Source organism: Phaenicophaeus curvirostris, chromosome 1, assembly GCF_032191515.1.
Source record: "Phaenicophaeus curvirostris isolate KB17595 chromosome 1, BPBGC_Pcur_1.0, whole genome shotgun sequence".
Classification (NCBI taxonomy): Eukaryota; Metazoa; Chordata; class Aves; order Cuculiformes; family Cuculidae; genus Phaenicophaeus; species Phaenicophaeus curvirostris.
Genome location: NC_091392.1, coordinates 157,694,712 through 157,715,810, shown reverse-complemented (window position 1 = coordinate 157,715,810; position 21,099 = coordinate 157,694,712). Strand labels below are relative to the sequence as shown.

General features: G+C 40.3%; 1 protein-coding gene across 5 annotated transcripts in view; it reads right to left on the bottom strand.

Moving 5' to 3' along the window:
- The window catches only part of FARP1 (FERM, ARH/RhoGEF and pleckstrin domain protein 1), a 221,474-nt gene that overhangs the window by 56,578 nt on the left and 143,797 nt on the right, over positions 1–21,099 (bottom strand). For all 5 annotated transcript variants that reach the window (XM_069878932.1, XM_069878920.1, XM_069878904.1 and 2 more), the window contains exons 3-8: positions 17,054–17,158; positions 12,539–12,581; positions 11,364–11,442; positions 8,816–8,913; positions 4,105–4,219; positions 2,787–2,934 (exon numbers count right to left, since the gene is read on the bottom strand). In XM_069878932.1, the coding sequence (XP_069735033.1) occupies positions 2,787–2,934; positions 4,105–4,219; positions 8,816–8,913; positions 11,364–11,442; positions 12,539–12,581; positions 17,054–17,158 (588 nt within the window). The remainder of the gene's footprint in view (positions 1–2,786; positions 2,935–4,104; positions 4,220–8,815; positions 8,914–11,363; positions 11,443–12,538; positions 12,582–17,053; positions 17,159–21,099) is intronic.

Sequence of the window (21,099 nt, the reverse complement as noted above, 5' to 3'; positions counted from 1 at the left end):
TGACACTCAGGTTTTCAGTGGACTAAGTCACCTTCCAGAGGTGCCTCCTCCTCTTCCAACAAGTTACAGAGAAGGCAAGGAATCTGGACACCTAACATGGTCACCTCACAGAACCACGGTTTGTCTTGGAAGGAACCTTGAAGATCATTCAATTGCAATCCCCCTGCCATGGGCATGGACACCTTCCACTAGATTAGGTTTCTTAAAGCTTCATGGCCTTGACCACCTCCAGGGATGAGGCCTCTATTACCTCTCTGGGCAACCTATTGCACTGCCTCACCATCCTCACAGCACAAAATGTCTTCCTAATATCTAATCTAAATCTACCCTCTTTCAGCCTCTTTTTCAGATGTTACCACTAGTCCTATCCCTTCACTCCCTGATAAAGAGAGCCTCCTCAGCTTTCCTGTAGGCCCCCTTTAAGTAGTGGAAGGCTGCTATAAGGTCTCCCCAGAACCTTCTTTTCTCTAGGCTAAACAAGCCAAACTCTCTCACCTTGCCATCACTCACTTTGATGGAGTAGATTTCTTCCCTCTTCATCTGTGCACAGGGCAAAATAAACACCCCTTTAAATATCTCTTAACTGGGGGGGAAAAAAAACCCAGCAACTGAAAGTTCCATATTAGAAGTGCAAAATACTCTGAGTATTTTGACCTTTCAGAGGGAGCAACAGAAGAAACAGGAATCTAAATAAAATACTTCTCAGAAGAGTCACAAAATGCTTTTCCTCCAAAAAAGCAACTAAAAACCAGAAACAAACAGGAAGTCTGAGAGAAACTATCTACAAAATCATGTAATCCCCAGCCACTGCATCACTAGCCCCTACTCCACAGCAGTCTTAATCTCCGTTAGCAGGTGTTGGAGGTATCATTCTAAAATATTCGTTACAGTGGTTTGTTCAGCAAAGACCTTGACACTGCACAACACAGAAATTTCAGTGAGCTGCTACAGAACTGCTAAATGCAGAAACCCACGATGATCTGGGCACCATTACCAGACAGACGTAGGAGTAATGACAATGTGATGATCTTTGCAAAGTCAACCTGCTGTCTAAGAATCACATAATTACTCTCTCTTGGAATATTCAGTAGCACTGACAGTGATCTCTAAATAAATAGACTTATTTTAAAGCGTGCCAAGTAATGCTTCTGCCATTTGTGAGTGAAACTCTTTTTCCTCAAGGTCATCCTAGTGAGGTTGTCATATTTCAATTTCTCTCAGCTACGTGCAAAATAAAAAGATGAACTTAAAGACTCTTGCCCTGTGAAATGCCTGAAGGAAGCCCTAAGTCAGATGCCAATTGCTGGGCGGACTCCAACAGCTCAGAACACAACTACCGTTTCTGCATTCAGTCATTCAGTCTCGGAGCAAAATTTCCAACTTCTTCTGAAAATTAAAAAAAAACCCCGCCTGTTATGAAAGTCCCAAACACACTGGGACAAACAGAGATGACTGAGTTTTAGAGCTTTATAAATCAGGCCTTGGGCCTTCACCCAGCAGCTATATCTTCAAAGAAGGATCCTGGCTTTCTGCTGGGACACGGTGAGGTCCATGCTGTTTTGTGTGGACCCATACCTTAAGCTATAAACCAGTCTTAACTTATAAGGCTTTGCAATTCATTAATTCAGCTGATGAAAATACTGTGGGGGAGCAGGGGAAGGGCATAAACATATAATTATTTGAGTTATGTGCATTTCTAACTGGTCCATTCTCAAGCCATGCTTCTGTTTTGGGATTTTACTAGCAACCCATTTAGTTGAGCAGCAATGTGGGGGTTTTGTTTGTCTGACGCTTTTTTTGCGTGTTTTGGCGTTTTTTTTGTTTTGTTTTTTTCGTTCTTTTTTCTTTTTTAATTTAGATCTCAGAACATTTGGGTCAGACATATTTCTAGGTTTCTTTGTTGCTGTTGTTTTTCTTTATAGAGGGACTCAAAGTACTTCATAAGGTTGCAAACACTAGTATTTTAACTGAAGCTGAGCAGTTAAAATTAATGGTCTTTTTTGACAACTGTAAAAATGGACACTTTAAAGAACAGTTTATTTACCGTTTTTAACAGTGAGGTAAGAAGCAATTTGGATGCTAGCAGACATAAGTTAATCTGAAGCAAAACCAGTTTACACCAGCTGACTATCTGTACCTTCAAGTACAAGACAAATTTGTTATTTACCTAAGTGGAACTGCAGAACAAGAACTTGATAAATTTACTAACAATGCTTTCAATAATTTACTAGGCTGACTGGAGTAGCAGAGAAAAGAAATGTAAAGAAAATACTCTGGATCCATTTAGGGAAAGAAGGAAGATTCATGGATTCAGCAAAGGTAGGTAGAATGGTCAAGGCTGGTTAAGTAAATTGTAAAAGCTCTGACAAAGTAACACCGTGGAGTTTTTCTATTCACTTCCTACATCCTTCTTCATGTACTCCATTTGACTGTTTTATTTGTCCTTGCTTCACACCCACGCCTGAAAGACCTACCAGCTCCTAAATGTAGCATGTATCAACATGACCAGCTTGCAAATTATGAATTCTGGAATAGTTTGCAACTTGAACAGCACATTGTGGCTGAGGATGGAATTCTACCCTGTGCATGCAAACAAGGTAAGAGTCACTGGAAGTGAAGGACCTAATGCAGCTATTAAAGGCTTAAGGTCATTGTTAGAAAAAATTTGGAAGTTCCTGAATTTTCCCAACCTAATTCTTTTACACATGGTTGAGGTCCTAAATTCTTATTGCTGTAAGAAACTGCTGTTTTATCAAATACAAAGTCATGTCCCAAGCAGCTCTAACCTGAAACACCAGAATGCCTGTGTTGGCAACAGCCAGGTTGATTTTTGTCCCTTCCCTGTCCTTGGCTGGATGCAAGCGTATTCCATACATCTCCAGGCGACGGGCAATCTCCAGAAGCTGGAAGTCAGACTCTGCTGGTGTCTGTCCCCTTGAGAAAGAAAACAGAGAAGATGCAGAAATTCTTCACACCTTTTAATAGAGATCAACAGGTCCTCCAGAGAACAAAGAGATATTTCATCAAAGAGATTGTAACTTGTCAGAGGTGTAATATTTATATGCTTTTTCTATGTCCTCAGATGTATATAACAGCTAGAACAACAACTTTGTCTTAGTCAAAACCAATACTAAATAGTATGAAGATTTTACAGTCTATTAGAAATTTTGACATTCCAATTCTGAAACATTCAATACAGCCAGATTTTGAATCACTAACTTTAACAACATTCACTGTCTCTTTTTGTATTTTCCATTAGGAAAACATGCTATATTCCTTAAAAAAAAATCATAAGCAGAAGTGTATAAGAATGTTGTTAATTGTAAAAGTAAATGTAATACCAAAATGGAATAAAAAAGAAGACATGAAAACATTAACATAAATGTTGGGAATCCATAAGCACTAAACTAATCATGATATGTTTATGCAAAAGTTTTGGTTATTACTGCTATAGAACTCCCTAACACTCATATCTAATTCAATGTAACTAAGAATTAAATTCTTCAAGTCTTGAAGTGTTCTTGGCAGCAAAAAAATAATATCTTTCCATGCCTTATTTGTAATTCTTTTAACCATCTTCTAAGCGCTAGCCTTTTCTTCAAGCCTCAGGTTACCAATTTCCACCATCGCGTTGAATCCTATTCCCTCAAATCCTTAATTTTGCAAGAACTTTTTGCTTTTCCTAAAACTATCACTAAACTCCTTCTTCATCCACCTCTAAATACAGCATGGAAAGGTGAAAAAGCAACATTTAACGTCCTTGAGACCAAGACTGCTGTCAGAAGTGCCCGACTGATCAGTCATCATTTGCAATCATACAGGCATGCACAAAATCAGCAGTGAAGCATTTTGTATGAAATAGACTGTAAAATAATGGCATGCTTGAATGAACATAAAAATCAATTGCTCTTTAAACATCTTGTTATGATGACAGGAGAAAGGCAGGAGCAACCTTCAGGAAATTCATTGAACATTTTTTGAGTTGCAGCCTTTGAGAAACCCAGAGGTCCAAATCCTTTTTGTACTTATGATCTAGCAGATGCTTACAGTCAGAACTACTCTAAAGGAAAAGAAGGCCAATAACAAGAACAAAAGAATTCTTACATGTGATTACGGTGAAATTCCATGATTTTGTCTTCTAGTGCTTCTTGCTGAGGTATATACTTGTTCTTCGCTAAGTGTTCACGATCTATGGTTTCATCAAAATCTCCAATCTCAGCTACAGAGAATTTTAAAGAAAAGTCTATTAAAACACTGTATTAAATCTGAATTACTCAGACAATCCAAAAGGTGCAGACAGCTGGGGAGAGGGCAGAGAACCAAATATAGTTTCTTGCAAGCTGTGTCATAGTTTCATGATTCAGATTCCCACAACACTATCTTCCACACATTTCTCCCTTCTCCTCTGTGTTAGCATCTGATATGTGAGAAGTGCTCCTCCCATCAACCACAACCAAGAAAGTAGCTGTTGGATGTTAACTGAACCAAAGAAGCCACCACAGTGCTCCCCTGACTTGTGTGCAGGATGAGGTGGGGGAAGGTGACAGGGAGGGCAGAATTCATTAAGCTGAACTCATGCACCTCTCACACGCATGTTGGTGCTCAAGTGCCTTTCCCTGGAGCAGCCAAGTACAAGCTTCCTCCTCAGACCAATGCCCCACACCGTAACCTTCAGGGGAAAATCTGAAGAGAGATGGTTTTGTTTGCTTTTCTGAACAAAGACAGGTTTTCTACCTCAAAAGGTTATGAAACATTTGTCTTTAATTTTGCAGCAGTTTGAGACACATTCTGTCTCCCTCCTCCTCAAAGTTGCTCCCATCTGCTGCAGTTATTCCTACAACAGTATGTCACAACCACCTCACATTTTGTAGCCCATTCAGTGAGATTTCCTTTTTGGGGGGAGGAGAAGGGGCAGGCAATCTATGTGTGGGTGCCAGATTACTATCTTGTTGTCGGCTATTCTTGGAATGCCTCTGAAAATCTTGCTGTTAGCTTTTTCACTGAACAGCGTAGCAGTCTCAGCCTGCAAATCTGCTGGAATAATAGCAACAATGCTACAACAGAAGCTGCTACCTTAATAATGTCAGCGAAATTAAAATGCAGCACCCTCAAATTAAATCCACGTTGCAGTCAGACATGCTGTTGTGCAATTGACCTAGGATGTCACAGACCCAAACTCAGATCCTTGCCTCATCCTCACCTTAGTTCTGCCCATGTAAATGATCCCTTAATTCAGTTCTTTCCAAAATAAGCTGGTTTAGAAAAAGGAAAGGTTTTGGATGATGTTTAAAACACTGCATTGACAAAAAACTTCGGACAAAAGTTTGCCTGGGATCAGAGGTAACTGCAAATGCAGAGAGGAAATAATAACCTATCATTAGGCAGGGAAGATGAGGACCACAGCGTCTGTGAATGACAGAGTAGTAACTTTCCAACCCAAACTGTCTGCAGCCTCACGATGACTTCTTACTTTGGAGGTCAGAAGTGGAAAAGAGTTGATAACTGAGACTGTCTGATTTCCACCCCCTCTCTCATCCCATCTGCTCTGAATCAGTCCTTGAGACAGCAGAAATACTACAGAATCTTTGATAATTTTCCTTTCTAAAATGCCCTTTTTCCCCCACCTCTGAAACAGCTCCCTCCCTCCAGTTTTACCTGATCCAGTGTTACGAATCTTTAGGGTCTGTTTTTAACCCTAATTCAAATGAAAGGCAAGTTTCTCTTCTCTGATGAAGTCACAAGTCCACATAGGTTTCCAACACCTCAAATAACACAGGTCTCAATTCTTTAAAATGCAGTTTGTACCCTGTACGTCCTTGTACACAGATGGACTACCTTCTGCAGGGCTTTCTTGAGAGCCAAGTGTACAGAAGACTCATTTCACCTTTACGTGATTTCTATAATGTTGTCTGCATTTGTCAGCTGCAAATCCATTATCAAAATTGTCCTCGTGGCTTTCAAGTTACTTCTGAATTTGTTCTCTCTGACCTTGTAGTCAACAGCTTTTCCTTCTTCTCCCCTTAGCCCTCCTTTTCCACCTTAAATGCCTTTCTAGTAGCCCCCTGTCTGGAGACAGGGTGTTAGACCTTGAATAGTCACTCTCATATAAAACTCTTCTTTAAAATCTTCTCATGTCGTTCAGTCAAAGACTGATTTCCACTGATGCTCCCTTTTTTCTTATCTTGCATATGCACTGTACCACACTGTACTCTGTCTGCATTAGCATTTCTGATATCTCTAATGCTTTGTATTTCAGTTCTTTGCTTTTAATCAGTCCAACTTCTTACTTCACACATCCAGTTTCTTGCATCATTTGCAGTATAAAGTGTCCTCTCACTTACACTTTCTACAATGCTCTTAAGGCATTTTTAATAGAATGTTTCAAATGTAAATTTCACCCTGTAACATACATGCTAATTTAACAGAAAACTATTTACTACCATATTATGTTTTAATATAAATAACAGTCTATAAGCTTGTATACCTAATACAAAGGCCTCTGGCATCAGATATCCCCCACAGAAACTGCTCAAAGGAACAGCATCAATAAGACATACAATACATAACCTCCTGCATTCCCAGTTTTTTCACTCTGATATCACTACTCTTATCATTTATTTTTTGTTGCAGACAAATAAGTAATACTTTTTTGCTACCAAATAATAAGCTAGAGAGAAAAGAAATACAAAAGACAGCCACAAGGGTAAGATACAGGTATAGACTCTTACCAGAGAAAATTTTCACAGAAACATGTTCATGAGACACAAGATGGATAAAGGAGATGGTCAGAAAATTTAAGCAGAGGTTTCCAGTAAACAGTTAAACAAAAAAGGGAGAGGGGAAAAATCCTAAACAGCAAAAAAGGTCCAGCTTGCAGTCAGGAGAAGGCAAGGGGAAGCAGCACTGCAGGTGTACCATGAGGCACAACATCTTTCGGCCCAAAATGACAGTTCCGATTCTGCAATTGCTGTCTCAATTCTGCATGATGAATCTCTCACCTGTCTCTATCTGACACAACAGAAATACCTCCATTCTTCAGTACAGAAGTATCTTACCTTACTCTCCCCATAGGACAGAACCACTTGATTCTTAAAATCCCAGTTTAGAATCACTCTGCACCTCAAGCTCATGGGTAAAGGGAACAAGGAACTATAAAAATTTCAAATGCATGACAATCATTTCCAGCAACTGAGGAAAATTATTTAATCCAACAGTATAATGCATCTCAGCAGTATAAGAGCAATGGTAGTGATTTTCCAATTTTTGTACACTTTGAAATGACAGTTTCTTCCTGGCCTGTGTAGGTGTTTGAGGGGGAATGGCCAGGTGTAGAATGCAGGAATTCTGAAAAAAATACTGAATTAAATTTGAGTTTGACTGCGGGAAAAGAAAAGGGACAAGCTAGTAGAGGTGAAAGAACATCCTGTATTTTTACCTTGTTATGATGTTGCTTTAGGAAAACAAACTAGTAGCTACACTTTGAGCAGCTGAAACACCAGAGCTGTAGTGAAGGAAAATAATGCATATAAAGTATAAGAGCTCAAGAGAGGATGACATTGAAGTAATATGTCAAATGGAGACACAAGTACATTAGGGTGTCCTCTCCCCAGCATCTTTCTTGGGTGCACAGACATTTAGTAGGAAAACTCATCCTTTCAGAATGTAGTGTAGCAAATGACAATTTTCCCCCAAATGACCAAGGCTTTTTTTCCTGAGGTAAAAGGAAGTTAGAACTTGCTTAATTGAGGAAAGAACTACAGCTGAAGTGATGGGTACTGTAACAGGAAAAACTATGAGAGACAAAAGGCTGGTTAGCCAAGGATTTTTTTTTAGGTCTGTGCTGGAAAAATATTCAATTTTAAAATTTCATGAGAAATTCAGATTCTCACAGAGGCTCCTGTACAGCTTCTTATTGCTTCTCAGTCACACTGGGCAATGATAACCATAGAAAACAAGAGAAAAATGCAGTATCTGCCTTTCCAACAGCAATTGATAAGAAACCGTCCTAGCACTCAGACTTCCACAAAGGAACATGAGATTTATCTGTTCATCACAAAAGACCTTCTGAGCATCTTTGTTGACTGCAATTTCCATACAACAGCATTTCAGTGGAAATAAGCAACACTGAATTGTGCAATGACCATTCAAAACAACAGTTCATTACATCCACTATACATGATGCTAAGTGTATTTTCCTAATGTCATTCTCAAGATAAGTATCCATAAAGTCTTGAAATGGAAAACATACATTGCCTTTCAAGTGATCTGGAAGCTAGAAGAACCTTTGATGTGATGAACAAAGTTAATGTATGATTCTACTGAACAGTCCCATTATGCATACTTTGTAATTTTTCTTAAAAATGTTTCAAATCTGTTGTTGGTTTTTTCTTCCCTATCAGTTTCCTCTTAGGACTGTGATTTAGTTTGGCATTCCAAGCATGCTTACTTGTTACATTCTCTAGACAGCATACAGCTCTCCAGGAATTTGAATGCTCTGCCGACATGATACAACGTATAATAAAACAAGAATTCAGAAGATGAATTCTACCTGTTTACTACTGTCAGAAAAGTTTGCTTTTTAAATGATACCAGGCAGACCATCAAACGCAGTGCTTTAAAAATGCAAATCCTGTGTCCAGCAGCTCTTCTTTATTTGAAAGAGTAAATTATCTGGTTTTGACTGTCATTAAACAGAAATAAAAAAAAATTGTTCATATGGCTTAAACCTGTCCCAACGGCACCTATTGGCAGTTAACCCAGCAAAGCATGTCCAACCCGGTTTATCCTCCTGGAAAGAAATAAAAAGGGAACTTACACTGTACTATGTGCGAGATCAAGAGGGCAGTGCTGGTATCATTACACGTTAGCCTTCCCTGTGCCAGGTCCTGCTTCACTTGCAATGCAAATAGGTACCTGCAAAACAAAAGTGAACAGAGAGTTACACAAAGCTCGAGAGAAAGAGAGGAAAGCACTTCAACACCAGCTCCACTTTTGGCTGCATGTTCCTTTCGCTTTTTGGAACTTACAGAAGTTATCTGAATTTCTTAAGTTTAAAGGCTAAAAAAGCATAACAGGTACTGTATTACAGCCATTAGGCTTACAGTGTGGCTGCTTTGCAGAACTGAGATAACTCTCTCTTTCTCTTCCCCTCCCTCTCTTTGAGCCAGAGCAAGGAGATCTGGAAATGATATGACAGTGGAAGCAAAAGTGACAGCTATTAAGTACTCAGCAACCACAGAGCAAGCAGCACTAGATAATGGAGGTGCTTGTAACGATGACGACATTCCAGATAAAACAGTGGTTTAGAGTTATCCGCTGCTTCTTGTAGAACACAAGGAGAACTCTAAACTTTCACCTTGGCACTAACCTAGGAATGAGAAGCAAGATCTCGATTGTACAAGTCTAGCTAACTTTGATACTTTTGTGGCCCCGTTACCTGCACCACCAGTGCACCAGCCATTCTTAATATACTCACTCCCAAGCGATCTCAGCCAGGTAAGGCAACTCTACATAGAGAGTTTAAGTGCACGACATTATTTCAACATTTACATTTCTTCTAGCTCCAGCTGGAATTTAAATTGCTTAGTTCTACTCAGCATCAAATTATTCCCTAGAAAAAAATGACCTTGCACTAAGCGTTTCTCCTACAGTATGTATGAAACCTGAAGTGGTTTAACATGCCTTCCAAAGGCTTAACACACCTTCCAAAAACTGCATTCCCTCTGGAAAACTCATGCTAGGATCTCAATAGTTTTCACTAAAACTAGATTTTAATAGGTTCAGTGAAAAGCTCTCACTTGAGCAGTGAGTTTCTGAACAAGGAAATGCAGGTAAGTTAAATGAAAAGGGCAAACTGATTTGAGGAGTACAGAAACATACACAGTACATGAAATAATATAGCAGCTATAAATAACGTCCTTTTGAAACCTGCAGACATCTGCCTACCCATACAAAATCCATCCTAGTGGAAGGATATAGCACAGAAGTGTTGTATTCTCTGCTTCTTCAATGATTAAGCTGTTCCCTGTGGATATGCTTTCACATCCTACACACTGCTGTGTACATATATTAAAGTTTCCTAGCACACACATTTAATACCTAGTCAAAAAAAGCCATTAGGATTCAAAGACACGTCTTCAGGCACAGAAAAGGACCACCAAAAAAACCAATTTACAGTTCACATACTAAGCAGCCAATATGCAGAATATCTACTCAGAAACAGAAATGCTTCATTAGTAACATCACATTGTGAGTTTCCATGCACCCCATTATTGTTTTCACTTGGTCTTTCAAGTAAATACTCCTACCCTATTTTTCTACTTTCCTCTCTCCAGGCCAGCAAGACATATCAATAATTTCTTTTTTCTGTTCCATTGCTCTATTACGAAAATAAGACAGAGATAAATACAGAACACCACAAAGCTGGACTTGCTCTTTATAAAGCAGGTCATAAGGACACAAGAGTCTTTGTAAAAGAGTTTTTCACCTTCTGGGAAGATTGAAACAAAAAAATAATAGTGAAAATACTGAATCAGAATGGAAAATGTAATTAAAGAACAATAATACTGTAGATTAGAAAAAGAGTCAAAAAGTTTCAGTGAAGAAATACCACAACAAAACAATGTTTCTGACCATAAAGGAAGGAACTGCTAATGAGAATCTTAATAGGTAGATCATATACTTATTTACTCAAGGAGAAATGTGACTGCTTATGCCAATCAGTGTGAAATCTAGAGCTCAAATTAAGTTTTTGAAATGCACTGAAAATAAACACTCCTTTAAGATACCCTTTCTGCATATTTTTGTATCGTTCTCTACCTCCCTCTTAACTCCTTATTTTATTCCTTCTCCTTTCCATTTCTCCATCTCCGAAGTCACACTTCCACCCACACAGACCTTTGTCCCTTGCACTGGCTATATGAATAGGGTCCCGTAGCTGCTGCAACTTGGCAGTTCATGCAAAAAAACCTCTTTCCTAAACATCAGTGTGGAGTTGCACATGTACCTCAGCCAAGGAGCATCCTAAAGCACCAACACATGTCTTAGTCAGGTCCTTTCCAACCCCCCTGACAAAGGGGCTTGGAGAACTCTGTTGCCAAACTGCCTTCTCCTGGGTTGAGCAAAGCTCTGCCAGGGCCTGACATCCAAGAAGGCAAAGGACTCCTGGAGAACCTCTCAGCACAGAGTGCAACAGAATCTTCGGGTCTATTTTTCAAGTGCATTAAAGTTCGGGGCAAACAAAATCAAGCTAATACGAAAAGGTAGGCATTGATCCTCACCCAGTCATCTCAAATTCCCTGTTCTCCCCTCTGTCCATCAGCGATTTAATTAAAAAAAAAAAAAAAAGTCATGCAGCTACTAACCTTGTCAGTTCCTCCTGCAGTTGAGCGTGGTCAGGTGGGAAGAATTTTACCACAAATTTTACAACAACATGCTTTGGTCCTGGGGAAAATGTCAAAGGAAGTTAGTGAACAGCAGTAACATGGTGGCCAAATTTTATTAAGCAAAATGACGTACAGAGGTTGATTCATGGAACCTGCAGTGTATATGTACATCCTAACCTCCAGACCTTTGTTAGTCTACACGTTGTTTAGAGATTGCACAATAAAATTTACACACAATAAAAGAAAACAGTAACTTGGTGGAGGGATACTCTGCCAAAACCGATTCTGTTTTTAGTCATTACATCAACTGAGCAAATAAAAAAATATTATGGCTGTCTATTTTCCTTGCTTCAGAACAGGAAGGAGCTAAAATACACTATTTTTCAAGTCCACTAGTAAATTACTATTTCTGTTTTAACAGCAGCACATTCTGACTCTTACAAGTACAACCAGTGACAAAAGGAACAATGAATCTCTCTTGTGAGAGGTGCCAGAGCATGCACTCAGACTAATACAACTAGAGAGGCTCCTAGGAAAAATTAATCTCAATAGTAAAGCTCAATAAGTGAAGAATGAAGAAACAAACTCACCAAAACCTTATCTGTTCACTTCCACTCTTCCCAGAGCCGATGCCTATTTACATACTCATTTTGGCTCCTGCCATTCTCCATAACTTTCCTTGATGCCCCTAATCCAACTGTTTCCTCCTCTTGGTCTCAGACAGTTTCCAAGTTCTGCAGCAATGTCCCAGAGAACCATAACACATTTGCTAGCTCTTTCCTAGCAATAATGTCGTCCTGTTCTTTTTCTTTCATGCTGATTACTGTTACTTTTTGGCAAGGTGTGCTTCCTTTAATCCATCTTTTACAACAAGCTTTTTTCCTCCACAAAACGGTTTCCTCCATTGCCACAACCACCTCATCTAGTGACTGACTAAACCTCTGTCTCCTACTGAGTCAGCCCTTTCCTATGTTTGTGTGACATAATTTCACTGCACACACAGTACATATTTTAAGGGCAGACCAAAAATGAAAAACAATCCAAACAAAATTCAGTGAAGTAATTCGAGAAAGTAAAGATCTCAATTGACAGAGTCCTCATTTATTCAAGTACTCTCAGACTGACAACATAAATGACAGCAAGGAAGTACTTACTTCTGATCTGTTTTATAACAGGCTTCAAAAGATCAAGCCACACCTGAAATCAAGAGAAGGTTGTGTTATCGTCTCTGAACAAAATGAAAATCAAATGTTCACAAATGAGCGCTTTTCATTTCACTACTCACATCATCAGTTACTTATTTTTTCTGTTGTGGTCATAATGCTCTCCCTAATTATATGTAGTGGGTTCTCTCTCCAAAACTGTGGAAGATGCTCAAGAAACAGCACTGTCAATGGGCTGTCACCAGTTTTTGAAGCAGTAAAGATCCAGAGGGCTGGGAAACAGTGAGGAAATCTCCCCCTCAGTTATCTCAGATACTAATAATCACAGCACATTTGGTCAGGAACCATTTATTTTGGGGAAAGAACAACTGAAATAAGGAGTTCAGAACAAGACAGCCGTCCTCACACTAATTAATCTCCAGAAAGGCAAGTGAAAGAGGTTTGGTGCTGCCTTTAAGCTGAGAACACTAGGCAAATAGAGAAACGAGAAGGCAGCTTTTGGGGCCCAACAGGAGACCCACTGTGAGGCAGAAATGTGGAGCTCCAGAGATAAGGGAGTCTCACCACCGCCTTGGGGAGGAACGTCCTTCAGGGTCAAGAGGGTGAGGCAGACATACCACAAAGCAGGGGTCGGAGGAAGCTTAGTTTATAGCCATATAACATTGTCTATTTTCTATAGACCTGGGAACTTCAGGTCCAAGCTTTCTTAACCAGAGGCAGTGTAACTTCTGCAGTTTACTTTCACCTGCTTTTTAACAGCCCATTTTTCAGGACAGCATGTGGTTCTTTCCTTCAGCTTTCAGAGGAGAGGCAGTGTACGGAAATACAGTTTTCTGAGCCTAAACCCCTCTTCTGCAGTCTTGGTGAGAAAGGCCTGGGTAAAATGTTAGGGAAAGCCCAGAAGCAATCAAGCAGAATGTAAAAGCCAAACAACTCACAGGGCCTGGAGAAGTGTGACAGCTCCCTGTCCTTAGCCAGAACTAATTATGCCCAAGATTTTTATTTTGTTATCTCACTGAATTGCGTAGACCCTCCCTAGGAGATGTCTGGAATTTGTGCAGGAACATCCTACAACCATCAGAAAGGTTAAAGCCATTAAAAATTGAATTAACCAAGTCTTCCTCTGGAAAACGAATATATATCAAAAAGAATACACCTTTGACCTTTAATAATTTTAGATTAGAGACTGAAACAAAATATCCATTTTAGAAAATCACCTGAGAAGCCAGACAGGAGCAGGGCTGCTATCCTCGCTCCAATGTTGGTTGCTATTTTCATCATTACTAGTACAAGTGCTTCTAATCAGCAAAGACCTCACATTCCTGCCCTTTCACACTCACTGATGTTTCTCAATGGAATTCTTCTTAGTTTTTCTTTTCTTTTTTTTTTTCTTTCAGAAAAGGGCTAAAGAAACTTCATTATCCAAGAATAGGAACACAATGTTTAGCACACCATAAATGGCTTCTGACACTTTTTGGCATTTCAGTAACTTAAAATCGTTTCATTTCAGAAAGTTGGCATGTGCGTAGTCTGCAACGAAGGTCAGGGACTTTGCCAAGTTCAGTAGGAAAAAATAATAATCTTGAATATGAAACAGCCAGTTTACAAGAATATAGGAGTAATGTATTTTACTTAACACCAAGAAAACCCAATCTTCTCTTTCCAGAGGGAGTTTATGATACTGCATGAGCACACGAGTGCATCACTCCTTTCTCCACTCTCCCAGTCATCAAGCTAAAACGTCTTTGATCAGACTGCTTGATACTAGGAATGCATATACTGTGAACGAAGAAAGGTGGAGCAAAACAAAGACCTCAGCAGTGACATCAAACTCAAGCAATCAAAACTTATGCATCATGCAGCTCCCACACAGTATCTAAACACAGCCAATCTGGGACTGGTTTATAAACTGGAAATGAAAAATGATGTCAGGATTCAATTAAGATTCATGTTTTCAACTTTTGCCAGAACTACAAAGGCTAGATTATTTTTTTGAAATAAAGTCTGGCATTCCATGACAGTGACCAGATTTCAGCAGCTGGAAAATTGGGGTAGACGTCAAGTGTGATGAAACTTTATGAAACCCCAACCTTGGCAACAGTGTCTTATTTCTCCTTGCTCCAAGAGGAAGCGCAGTCTCAGACCCTCCATGTCCATCTCCCACACAGGTCTTGTCCATTACATGTACGGCATGTTCGAATGTATACAGCTGCCGTGCAACCCGAGATACAATTGTCAGTGTGTCAGATACGAGGTCTGGAGCCTCGTGCATTGAAACAAACACAGCTGAACTGTGAATATATGACTTCACATACACACGATCACATCCAAACAAATATGTTCTAAACATTTATTTTATCTTTTACATTGCACTCTGCATTGGAAAAGCAACTCATTCTCTTTCAGATGCTTCAAATGTAAAATCTGCATGTATGTTTTATTTCTCAGAAACATTAACTGCAATTACTTTTTATTTCCACAATGCTTGACTTCTATATTACAGACATTATAAAACTCTGAAAGTTTTAAAACCCACAGGAACATTCACCTCAACTGCATCATATAAACCGGTTACTATAATTTAAGTGTAAATATTACTCAGGAGTGCTGCTCCACATTGAAACAACGATTCATAATCAAATCTCCTCCTTTAGAGTTCCTATGAGTTGCTTTTAGTTGGTCAAAAGCATTACTTGCACTTAATCTCACCAGTTTTAGGGCACAGCTGACTAGATGTGGGCAATATTTGGGGATCTCTCCCTTTTTCAGAAGGAAAGATTGGAAAAAACAGCAGCAACACAGACCAACATTCTTAGATACTTGGCTGATATTTCCTTTTGCAAGCATAGGGGGCCAGGTGAGCTACCACGCTTGATGCATGGAAGCATCTTCCTTCAAGTCGAACCGGCAATAGCCTTAGGGGTTTTCTCCACTTTTCATCTGAGCCCTGGCTTCCCCCACTGTGATTGTCTGGACACTACTCCAACCCATCAATTTCTGCCACTGTGAGGACCTCAGGCACTGGCAGCACCTCAATCTCTCCTGTGTTCTGCCTCAAGCAAATAGACCATTTTGCTTTCACAAGACTGAAAACTGTTAGTTTACTTCAGGTCTCTCAGCAAAGCACAGAGGGTCATCTATTTGAAACTTAATGACCTGTGAAGTAGAGAAGGGCGATCAAATGGCTTTCTCTATTTTCTAGAAAACTAAAAAGCAACTGTATACACACAAGACATTGAGCTTTGTTTCAGCTTTACATACATACATAAGGAATGTCAGTATGTCATGATTAACATGGCTATGTAGACCCTCTGTTCTGCACAGTTGCACTGTTTCGAAGGGTTGTGTTAAACTCTCAAGTTACCTAAACCATTAGCGAAGGATATCGAGCAGAATCTGAAACTTCCTAGTAAACTGTGTTTCATGTAAATCTGGGAGCAAACTGTGAAGTGGATCGCTTCTAAAAAATAGACATTTATCTTTAAACTTCCTCTTTAATTATAGTTAGCTTAAAACATTATGACCACTACTGTACAGTTTTAGTGCCCGTGTAAGCCTGCACTAAGGCATGACAACAGATTACTGCAGCAGCAGATAAATCTTGTTTAGCTTTTGTTAAGAAATATTGCTCCTTACAGGCATTGTATAAAAATGGACAGAAAATAGATTGTTTAACTGCTCAAAGTCATCTCCTTTAGGTCAGCCAGACTACTGATGCACTATCCATTGAAAAGCCAAGAAGTACAGTATAAACCAGAATGTGCTGGTCATACAATCCAGATAACTAGCACACATGCCAGTAGGTCACACACTAAAAAGTAAAATAAACTTCTGAAAGAAAGTCATTAGAGACTGAGAAGACAGTAGCCTTTGCCTTTCTCTACTACATGACACCGTTTCTACCCTAAAAGTATTAAATGCCTCAACGTTGGTAGTAGCTGTTCTCAAAGTCCAAAGCGCTCAGACCAGGACACCGTCCTGTGCCACAGAGGTCCCCAGACAGGACTTTCATCAGTTTATTATGTTTTTTGCTCTTGATTCATTTTTAATTAACCTCAATATATTTTATCTATCAATTCTCTTCCCTCATGACATTTTCCATGGAACTATGTCAATCACTGAATCTCCTCTATCTGCGGAGAAAGATTTTACTATTCTCACACTCTCACACATAATTTTACCCTGACTGTAAAATCAGGGTTGAGACTTTGCAACAGCCCAGCTTTTGGCTCTTAGCTTCACTACTGCAACTGATAAGGATGAAATGGTTTTCCAACCTGCATCTGATTTGACTGCTACTTTAAATACAGATGAAATCTGACAGGAGTAACCAGGTTTTTAAAACATTTCTCCAACTCCAGCAGGCAAGAACTTTTTTTTAGAAAGAGTCCTTTTCTTTCTTCTGGAGACTGAGGATCAAACATATCTTATAAGTAAAGAGCAGGAGGAAAGAATAACACTGTGTACTTAGATCAAAATCAGCTGAAAAATAATCCTTTTACATACCATCATCTTTTTATGATCTGGAAACTCAAGGCCAAAATAGTCGCCTTCAACGAGGTTCAGGTGGTTGCAAACAGCATCATGCAGAACCTTCCCTGGAGCTCTTTGCTGTGCAAAAAACAGAAAGCCTAGGGTTACAAAGATGCTTTTAATTAGTGGCAGAAAAATTACGACACTAAAAAAATGTCCAGCAAACACCGCTGTCAAAACACTTTACAAAATCAGTGGATATTCCAATCATATCCACAGGGCAGTTGACAATCATCACATTAGTTTCAAAGCTACCCACCCTTCCCTGGATGGCAGCTCAGAATCCATCCTTAGTGCATTTTTATTTTTGATGGCAAAATACCACGAAATAGAAGAGGTAGAAGTGGCAGAACTTGGTACATAGTTTTCTTACGCCTGCCAAGGCTGATTCCTACTGTGAATTCTGCAAGACAACTATTTCAATCCCACGACCCTTCCAGCCATGTCAGGTAGTGGTACGTCTGTGTACAACATACTGCAAACAAGACATTCACTGTCAGACCTATCATACAAAACACAAGGGTCCGAGGATTTGCTGATCAAAGCTTGGTAAGCAAATGGCTCAGCTCCTGGGTTCTAACTCCAAATGGGCCTTTCCTGAGCCTCCTGCTTGGTGAGGCACCGAGGCTGGTTACAGCCTGTCGGTCCCACCCTAACAGGGCTGTTGAGGAACTCAGAGGAGTCAAGAGCAAACATTTCCTTCCATGCACTGGAAGTCTTCCCTCTATAGATGTTCTAGCCCAATATTAGCTTCCAGAGGCGCAGCTTTGCTGATTGTAAGGATTATTCTCATTAGCACGTCAGTTAAATCCACACCTGCAGCAAATACTGTAAATTACAGCTCACCAGCAAGTCTTCAGCAAAAACACCACTGTTTCTGTATAAAAAGGCCAATCATCAAAATCAAATATTTTTGTTCCTTGAACAAACGCACCTATTTTCATTCAAGAGGCCCTGAAATACAGATCTCCATTCACTTAAGAACAAAAAATAATCCATTAAAATGCACAAACTCCATCATCACAAGAGACCCATCACATCCCAGCCCCTGCACTCAACATACAGACCAGCTCTTTCCCTACCTGCCCAGTAAACAATTAGTAGAGCAAAATAAACCAGCAGTAACTGAGTGAAGAAAAGAAAATCATTAGAGGTGGGCAGTCAAACCTCAGCCTGAGCCCAAGACCTGTCATGGTTGGACATGATGATCCAGTGGGTCTTTTCCAACCTGGTGATTCTATGATTCTATGATCTCCAGGCAGTGTCCGAAACAACAGGTTGTCAGGCAGCTGCTCAATCCCACCTCCTCCCTGATGTGTCACTATGTAGTATGGTCTCTGACTGGAATACCAAAGATCAAATCTTCGGGATTTTTCCACATAGCACAATACCTGGTTTCCAGCCACAACCCTAAGTACAAAGCATCTTTAAAAGGGCAATTTACCTAACATCGTTTAATATGAATTGTGAAAAGTAAATACCCCGTAGCAAGAGGCTTGCACCAGAGAAATTAATGTTTTTCTAGGGAAGGTACAGGACGTATGTGCCACCACAGAGGCGCTATCACCCCAGTGATGCAGGGCGTGATGACCAAACCCTTCAACATTGGTTGCTTTTGAAAGCTGGAAGGGAAAAGTCAAGCTCACCTCCCCAGGAACTGGCTGAGCAGGTTTTTGCCCCAGTGCCTCTAACAATCCTATGCCACCAGGAAAGAAAGCTCACTTGGGTTATTTTATTAACTGTTTGTTGATGTTAGCTAGAGCAAACATACGCCTCATGAATGCCGTCCAGAAGACACATCAAGAACAACTGCAGATAGGAGTACTAATTTCTTTAAGCATTCATCACATACAGCCTTGCATTAACTAAAATAATTCATACTAAAATTCAAAATAAGAGGATACAGAGAGGGCAAGGGAAAAAACAAAAAAAAAGACAGCTATTTTTCCAGAAAGAACACTTTCATTTGATGTAATGCCATCCAAAATAAATCTCAAGTGCAAATACAGCTTAATACACTCATGTTCCCCAACTTCATTAAACCAAAAGCACCCGCAGTGAATACTACCCAGCCCATGTCAGCCTCGTGCGCCAGTTCTATGGAGAGCTGCCCACATTTTCCACTCCATCTAATGCTGTACGCAGGCACATTCAAGTGTTCATCATCTCTTAATGAGAGAGCTTCCCAATAAGTGCATTTTGTTGGAGGCAATAATATTTAAAGGACTTTAGGTCTAGCATAATAACAATATTAGTTTACTGCTCTGAAAATACACCTACAAATGATTTAGAAATTTCAGGCAAATGCTCCAGCTCACAGACTAGTCTCAGCCTCCTGAGTTTGACTGAGGTGGCCAGAGAGTGGAAGGATGTGTTTAACAGCCACCTGCACAACAAGAGGCAGAGGATACTTTAGAGGAGAGTCACGGAGATGATCAGGTGGCTGGAGCACTGCTGCTATCAGGACAGGCTGAGAGAGTTGGGGTTGTTCAGCCTGGAGAAGAGAAGGCTACAAGGACACCTTATAGTGACCTTCCAGTATTTAAATGGGGCCTATAAGAAAGCCAGGGAGGAACTCCTTACAAGGGCATGTGGTGATAGGACAAGGGGGAATGGCTTTAAATTGTAAGGGGGAAGATTTAAATTATACATTAGGAAGAAATTCTTCACGATGAGGGTGGTGAGGCACTGGCACAGGTTGCCCAGGGAAGCTTTGGCTGCCCCCCATTCCTGGAGGTGTTCAAAGCCAGGTTGGATGGGGCTTTGGGCAGCCTGGTTTGGTGGGAGGTGCCCCTGCCCACGGCAGGGGGGTTGGAACTGGATGATCTTTAAGGTCCCTTCCAACCAAAACCATTCTATGATTCTGTACTAGTTTTCATCCTCATGCACCACCAGAAAAATGGAAATAAGCCTGTGCGCAGGAATGTATATGTCATACTACAGTACCTGATGGGCTTCTGTGTGACAAACAACAAATCCCATCCTTCCTGCTGGTAAAAAAAAAGGCACCTCTGGGAGCATGGAGATTTGTGAACAAGAAAAAAGACAGATATCCAACCTGCGTTACCACCCTGACCAAGGTTGGATGAGGAAAACAAGCCTCTCTGATCTCAGACCATGGGTAAAAGCATCTGATTAAAACCTGCTGAGTGTTTTTATGAAGTTTTCTTCTCATATGCATTTAGACAACGGAACGGCATTCTTGTAGCATTTATGTCACTAGGCATTTTCTCTGGAGTGTGCCTCTGTAACATGAAATGCTTCTTGCTCAAGTATTTGTAAATAAGATTATTATTCTAAACCCATCTTAGCTTTGATCAGTCTACCTCAAAATGAAATCTGACAGTTTATTCAAGGGAAACACTGTGAATATAAAATCTGCTGAGATTTAGAGCCTAACGACACTCCAATCTTGCAGGACCAAAAGGAGAACTAAAACATCCACAAAAGCAGGAACTCTCCATTCTCACACAGATGATGATTCAGTGCAGTTTCATGACATCCCTACTAAAAAATTTAAACACAATAAATTAAAATCTCAGACTGCAAACCAGCAGTCACTCAGGTCACAGCAAACACGAGCTGACAGAAGCAGCTTTCAGGAATGAGTGCACCCCACCGATGACATCATCTGTAGCCAAGACTCACATCTGACTTGAACGTGGTTACAAGGCCTATGGGACAACATAAGATTTCCCCAGATCTTGGAAGACATTTTCCAACCATTAAGTGTGGCCCTGCCGTCATGCCTCGGACAGCAAGCACAAGGCAAGCTGCATCACTCCTGCTCCACGTCCCACAAGCCACAGCCTGGACACTTTCCCTGCTCCAGGCTGGCATGACTCTGACCTATGGGGGCCCATGAGCCCCCTAAAATAGCTAAGCATGCATGTGAGGTTGCAGGGTGAGGAAAGGTTACAATACAGCCTACGCTATAAGAGAGCCCATTAGATTACCATCATGAAAGCCTCATACACCGGGATGAGGGAGGGTCATAAATGTGGCCAAATGTGGAGGAC